Source organism: Penaeus chinensis, chromosome 13 (genome assembly GCF_019202785.1).
Source record: "Penaeus chinensis breed Huanghai No. 1 chromosome 13, ASM1920278v2, whole genome shotgun sequence".
NCBI lineage: Eukaryota > Metazoa > Arthropoda > Malacostraca > Decapoda > Penaeidae > Penaeus > Penaeus chinensis.
The window spans coordinates 8091501-8099000 of NC_061831.1; the positions used below are offsets into that span (position 1 = coordinate 8091501).

At 35.7% G+C, this 7500-nt stretch overlaps 1 protein-coding gene and 1 long non-coding RNA gene across 2 annotated transcripts in view; both read left to right on the forward strand.

Annotated features, from left to right (window-relative positions):
- LOC125031445 overlaps positions 1 to 7500 on the forward strand; it is a gene marked incomplete at its 5' end in the record, with an annotated part of 42377 nt that overhangs the window by 32807 nt on the left and 2070 nt on the right. The window contains 3 exons of the mRNA XM_047622189.1: positions 1142 to 1249; positions 1557 to 1829; positions 3788 to 4208. Of these exons, the coding sequence (XP_047478145.1) occupies positions 1142 to 1249; positions 1557 to 1829; positions 3788 to 4208 (802 nt within the window). The remainder of the gene's footprint in view (positions 1 to 1141; positions 1250 to 1556; positions 1830 to 3787; positions 4209 to 7500) is intronic.
- Positions 5510 to 7500, forward strand: part of LOC125031446 — a 2175-nt gene continuing 184 nt past the window's right edge. Inside the window, exon 1 of the long non-coding RNA XR_007115491.1 lies at positions 5510 to 7457. This is a non-coding gene — a long non-coding RNA (uncharacterized LOC125031446). The remainder of the gene's footprint in view (positions 7458 to 7500) is intronic.

Sequence of the window (7500 nt, forward strand, 5' to 3'; positions counted from 1 at the left end):
TAAACAGTTTCTGGTTTGGGCTGGTTGTGTTTTGTTTTGTATTTGTTGTTGTGCTTCGTTTTATTTGTGAATTTTTTGGTTGTAAATAATAGTTTTATGTATTGTTTATTGTTTTTTTATTGTTTTCCTTGTTTTGTTTTATTATTCATTTGTTGTATTAACGTTTTATGATAGCTTTGGGAAACTGTCATTTTTTTTTCCCGAGTGTTTTTGCAAGAATTATTAAAATTGTTAGTTTTCTGTTTCCCATCATCATCATTTATATCATTGTTTTATTATTATTATTATTATTATTATTATTATTATTATTATCATTATTATTATCATTATTATTATTATTATTATTATTATTATTATTTAAGTAGTAGAGGAGTAGAGAGCTCTGAAAGATAATTAGATCATAGAATTCAAATGACTTTTAGAGACATGGTAACATAATAATGGAAAAAACAACAGCATAAAGATTAGATATTGTCTTTGAATGTTTAATCTTTTTCCTTTTCTTTTATTTGGCTCATGACAATGTCCACGTGTCAAGTAAATATACGTGAATAGTACTTAACAGATACTAACCTTGACAAGTGGAATTTAGACCATTATCATTATTCCCAGGATCATTCTGTTGTTTTCGTAATGTGTCGACATGTGGTATGATCATATCTCTTGTAAATTTAGTTTTATATAGTGTAAGCATGTTTGGAAGAGCAGTGTATGCTTAAGTCTTTTTAGTGAAATATCCTGGTTATGTAGAATTCATAAATGGATTTGTCACACTGCTGTTGTCACTCTTTGTTTGTATTCAAGTTGACTATTATATTAGAATCTGTTTAAAACTAACTATTAAACTTTAGATGGAAGATATTAGAAATTTAGTGATTATATTCATATCTGATAGATTATGCTCAAATGCTTATTATATTAGATTGACATTATATAGGTATTTGATATGAAAAGGACAAATAAATATCTAATTCTAGTTTATGTGAATTCTGATATTAGATATTACATGTTGAAAGATATTCAGCGAATTTCAGATGCTTCATGTTAGAGCAAGTGCCAAATATAACATCACTGATTAAAGTATTATTAGCAAGTGTCAATTTTTTCAAATTTAAGCCTAACAGCCTTTTCCTTTCCCCAGGACTACCCCTTCCTGAAAGAACACAATCGACCGCCTGGAGGCATGGTGGTGGACAACGGGCATTCAGTGGTCGTGTGCAAGGACTGTTACTCTTCTCTCAAAAACCAAGTAAGCGAGCCTAAAGAGCACCTTGCTTGCCTGGGTGTGTTGTCCCGTACTGTCTGACCACGTGAATCATCTCCTTACCCCCTCCCCCACCCCCACCCCCTTAGCCCATACTCATTTCTTACATTAATGACATACGTGACATATCTTGGCAATATTTTCAGTCTCCACAACAAGTTCCAGTTTGCTGCGGGGTTGGCTGAGGTCAGGTAATGCAGGCATCTTCCTGATAACGCATGGGTTTTGATGTTGCAGGTCCTTCCAATTATTGATATTTATGAAAACTGGTCTAATTGTCTCACGAAAACAGTACATAGAGTTGGAGAGATGGGGAGTGCCGGTTGAGAAGAGGCAGTACAACTGGATACAGCGCCCTCCGCCGCCAGAGTTCCATCGGGACTCCTCTGCCACTGGCCCCAAGCCCGTCCAGGGGCAGATCTCGGGTGCACAGCCTCAGTTGGCAGACCCTGGGGTATCTAGCCCAGGCTCTCATCCAGGGACTTCCCCTGGTGGCATGTCCCAGCCGAGAGGGGGGGGCAGCCCCAGGGGCTCCCTTGGCCCTCCTCCGGGCTCTTCTAGTGCGGTACGTGTTACGGTTTGTGTGGGCGGCCACCTACTCTCTCACGGCAATCATTGCCTCAAGCCCATTAGCTCACTGACTATAAGCCATGGTGTGTCACAGAGAAGCTACGGCTAGTCGATCATATCTTCAGTCTTAGCTTTACTTAGATAGGGTTGGGGTGGGTGGGATAAAAGCTTAAACACTAGTAGCTGTAGTTTTCTGTGAGGCATCATATCCCCATATGGTATTCACTGTAAAGTTTGTGAACGGCTTTGCCACTACAATAACTAAGGTCTCAGTCAGTGGAGAATCGCCATTATCACTTGCAAGATGTGAAGCTCTTCCAAAGATATTGATTGGCTTCTCAGCTAGAGTTATTAGAAATCAATTCACAACCTCATAACATCAGAGTTTCTTTCAACTTTTCCTCATGTGTTGAACTTTTGCTAGGCAATGCTGTCCACAATCACTTGAAGAGTCTTTGCCCTTGTTGCTGCATCACTAGTACACGCTACAAAGTTTAGCTTTGACAGTTATACCTTAAAGATTAAAGCACAGTACAGAGAAGGTGCAGCAATGAATGGAAAAAGACCATTAGTCTTGTCATCAGTGACCTGGTGTAGCATGTACTGTATTTGCATGAAATTGTAGTCTTGGCTTTTGTAGAGTTATGGATCGTCACTATTTTTTTCACGAAGAGACGATATAGATTATTTCTTACTTGCTTCACCACAGTAAAACAAAAAACAAATTTGATTTCTTGCTATTCATTTACAAACTCCAAAATTTAGCTGCTCCTTACTCAGTCAAATAAAAAAACAAAAACAAAAAGCAAAAAAAAAAAAAAAAAAGAGAAGGTGGCCATACCCCAAACTTTTAGTGTCCACATCGGTAGGCAGCCAAGATGCAAGGTTTGAAATTCGCTGCCAAAGAAGATGTAGACCCGTCTCAGAGGCATGGAGGATAGAGACAAGACAGTAGACAAGCACCGGAACCAACTCAGAAGACGAGATGGCATCTAGAAGACTTGACACCAGCCCTCTCCACGCTGACAAGAGGTGGCAGTGTTTAGTATTAGAGGCCATGTGTTATTTTCTGGTTACGTAGTTACAAGGCTTGGATTTATTTTTCATTTTTATTATTATTATTATTTATTATTATTATTATTATTATTATTGTTATTGTTATTATTATTATTGTTATTATTATTATTATTATTATTATTATTATTATTATTACTATTACTGTTCCTTTTTTATTCTCTTTAATTTATTTATTGTTTGTTTCTTTTCCCCTCCCTTCTCTTCTTGCACATCAGATCTGCCCTTGGTGTTATGCATGCCTGACTATTGTCTTAGACACAGGGGCAGATCCCCTTCTTGTGCATAAAAATGGGTAATATCGCACAAAATTTCACATTGATACCCCAGAAGTAAAGGTGGTGGTTATTACTTGTTGGGGTCTTGAATAATAATTTTATATGCCGTATTATGATATATTTTGTATGTAAGAGAATACTAAAAGACTTTTTGTTTTTTGTTTTTTTCATCACCAAACAGCAGGGCATTAAGCAAAAAGAGTTATTAATTTTACTTCTGGATTCACCCCTGCTGAGCAGAGATTTGACCCTAAGCAGTGAAAATAATTGGTTGAAGACACAAATGATTTGTTTAACCGTTTTCCAAATTTTTTGCGTTACCGAGTTCTAAATATTGGTGTCACTTCCTGAACTTTGTAGTTTCTCTCTTTTCTATTTTTGTTTCATGTTTCTAGGCCAAAAGATAAAAGAAATAAATGCAGTTTCCATTATTGCAGAGTAAATGAGTAAATTTTTTAAAACTGAACTTTGAATGTAGGGGGTGTTGCTATTTATAGCCTCTTAAAGAATAATGGAACCTGCAAAATATTTTGGTCTCTCTTTCACATCTTTCACCGACTGCAAAACATCCCAACTGATGTTCCACCCTCTTTCTTTGCAGGCAGATGACAGTGTTGAAAGTCGGGTAACTTCAGGTAAGGTGAGTGAGGAACCAGCCTCATCAGCCAGCAGCACCATACCAAAGACGTCGACAGTGGTGACAGGGCCCGTTGCAACTGCTTCTGATGCTTCTTGTGATGGAACTATCCCCTCCTGTTATGCCCCCCTTCAGCTCAAAATCGGTGTCGCCAGGCAGGGGGGCAAACCACCTCACGCCCTCACCCAGCGAAGCTCAGTGGCGGCCAGTGAAGGTGTCAACTCTGGCGATGCCAACGCCCTCAGATCCCCCCCAGTGGACCAACTCGCCCATTGGAACCAGAAGCCCAAAAGGAACGGGGTCTGGGAGCGTCTCCCCCCCATCAAAGCCTCAACCCACCACCAGCTTCTAGAGGATCAGAAGAGTAGGCAATCTGTCATAAGAGGTACTGAGAGATTGTGTGATTAAGTGGTTGCTTGAGTTGTATTGTTGAATGATCTGTGAATTAGAAAATGAGAGAGAGAGGGAGGGAGGAAGAGAGGAGGAGGAGGAGGAGGAGGAGGAGGAGGAGGAGGAGGAGGAGGAGGAGGAGGAGGAGGAGGAGGAGGAGGAGGAGGAGGAGGAGGAGGAGGAGGAGGGGGGGGGGGAGGGGGAGGGGGAGGGGGGGAGAGAGAGAGAGAGAAAGAAATAGGAGGGAAAGAGAGAGAGAAGGAAGAAAGACATCAACAGAGAGACAGAGAGAGATAGAGACAGAGAGAAAGCATACAAGAAAAAAAATTCCACATGTCGAGCAAATGATTCTTCTGGGAGAATGGTGTCTGAGTGAAATTTCTCGGTAGTTGCCTAAAGGACAACTTGCAGCTTCAGGGTTTTCCTTTCTAGACAGGGACCATCTTTAATGATGTCTATCCGTTTTTATCCTTTAACACACAAACATTCATTATTCCAACTCCCTTCTGTCTCATTTCAGGCAACAGTGTCCCCATTCCAGTAAAGAATGAAAGCAATTAAACCAAAATAATCCCTCATTGCTAACACTAAAAGCATCATGTTGTTTGATATTCTGTTATCTGGGGGAACCTTTTCTTTAATCCATATAATAATGGGGATGTAAGGCCTAATGATGGCTGTTAAAATGTAGCATTCCTCTCCTTCTCTAGTCATAATGCTTTTGAAATGAAGAATTATAAAAAGTAATACTAGAAGTGTAGTGTTCATTTCATGTTCCATGGAAGGTTTTTAAAATCCATGAAATAAATATGTAAAAATTGATACTTTTTCTTATGACATTTGTCCTTTTCACTATTTGGACAACAGTTGTAGAGACTGATTATTATTTAGCCATATATTGAAATATTGAACAGTGTAGGATTGACTGAAGGGTTTATCAGAGTATAAACTTCTATACTAATGCAATTATTAGTTTGATATATATATATATATATATATATATATATATATATATTTATATTTATATTTATATTTATATTTATATATATATATATATTTATATTTATATTTATATTTATATTTATATTTATATTTATATATATATATTTATATTTATATTTATATTTATATTTATATTTATATTTATATTTATATTTATATTTATATTTATATTTATATTTATATTTATATTTATATTTATATTTATATTTATATTTATATTTATATTTATATATATATATATATATATATATATATATATATATATATATATATATATATATATATATTATTTTTGGGAGGGGAATATATGATATTTGAAAAAATGGATAGTTTTGAATACATTCTATGAACTAGTCATATATGTTTGATAGAAAGAAAATTTTGGCTCTAATGCCCACTTAAGTTCAAAAATTGTGGAGAGTCTACAATATACAATAATTTGTTGCAGTGGAATTAGTGCCTTTGCTTCCTCTAGTACATTCAATTAAATTGCCCAAAGGTAGAAAACTACCAAGTATGAGCTCAGGATGTTCAAACTAGTCTCATGACTGAAAAGAATATAGAAGTCTATGTATTGTATCATCCTCGTAGTCAGTTGTTTGTTATAGTTGTCAGCCTTTAAGAATTCAGATTGGACTCTAGTCACTTTAGTAGAGCATTGAATGTACAGTATATTATTTTATTTATGTGTCATGGATTATTATTTTGTACCACAGGTAGTTTTAGGACAGAATGAAAGATCTATAATACATTGATAAATACTAATGTGTTTTGCAGTTAACAAAATATTTTAAGAGACATTTTGTTGTTTCTGAGTCATAGTGCCTTTGGTATGTCATTGTTGTCAGGTACCATGTACTGTTCACTGTAATGTTTGTTTTGTGAATTTTGTTTGCACATAGATAATAATGATGGTAATGATGATGATACTACTACTACTACTACTACTAATAATAATGATTATCATTGTTTTTATTATTATTATTATTATTATTATTATTATTATTATTATTATTGATATTGATATTATTTTGATTATTCTAATGTTATTAACAATACTAATATTGATAAAGATAAAATAAAAAACTGAAAATCAAGTACAAGGGTAAACAGCAAGATGAGGTAGGACTAGCAATGGAGTCTTGGATCCCTGGGTGACTAATCATTTTATGGAACCATCTGTGTGTACACAGAATTAATAAACTCAAATCACAATGTACATGGGTGCATGCACTTGCCATGCTAGCATCAGTAAGTTGATTTCCAAAGGCTATGCTTAACATGTAATAATCTAGTCAGACTTACAGGACCTAGAACTCGCTCAAATTAATTTCAAATGATTAAATTGTGATATTATTATAGGGTGATTATGTTCATCATGTGTGTTTCAACATCACTCCTTCCTTCTTTCCCTGTACACTTGCAACTTGAAATTATTACCTTTTTTGGGGACTACTGTGTTGACAGGAATAATTCAGTCTAGTTGATAATAAACCTTTTACTATAGTGAATAAGTACTATCCTACCTTATAACCCTCCAACTGCAAGTTTAACTGTAAAAATGGACAGGAAGTTGTCTGATCTCAAAACTTCCAGGATTTTGAATAGTGAGGAAACAAAAACCGATATAAGAAGATGGCAGAAAAGCCTGAATCAGTGTGCCTAGTCTTCCAGACTGCCTCCCATGTGTGTAAGTGTATATGTTGCTGAGTTAGGTATATTTTTGTAATCTCTTGTTTAGGTGGTTTATTAGTTTTGCAATAGTGGAATTCATGGGGCAAAGAACCTTCACCACATTCTACTTCATGGCCAACATGATGACTTTAGAAGCTCACTAGTTACTTCAGAAAATGTTTGGTGACAGAGCTAGCTTTAGGAAGCTATTAGTGACAGTGCCATCGCCTACATCAGAACAGTTTCTACAATTATTTGAAGTAAGGCTAATAGTCCATTGAAGGTGATGACTATTCCATATGAATGGGGATGAATACTAATACATCATCAGAAAATATTAGAGATGTGTGACAGGCTATTCCTGCAGATCATAGGCAAGCCATCCATGAAGTTTGTGATATCATTAGACTGACATTAGTGAGCATTCAGTGTGATGAGAAATATAGCTGTAAGAATTATGCCAAGAATATTGAGTGACAATCAGAAGGCACATCATGGTCAAGTTTGCAGAGCTCAAAAATCAAGTAAAAAATTACACCTACTTATATAGTTCTAAGAAGAAAGCATGGTGAGTGTGCAAACTGTAGATGATAATTTTCTTTTCTGATTAT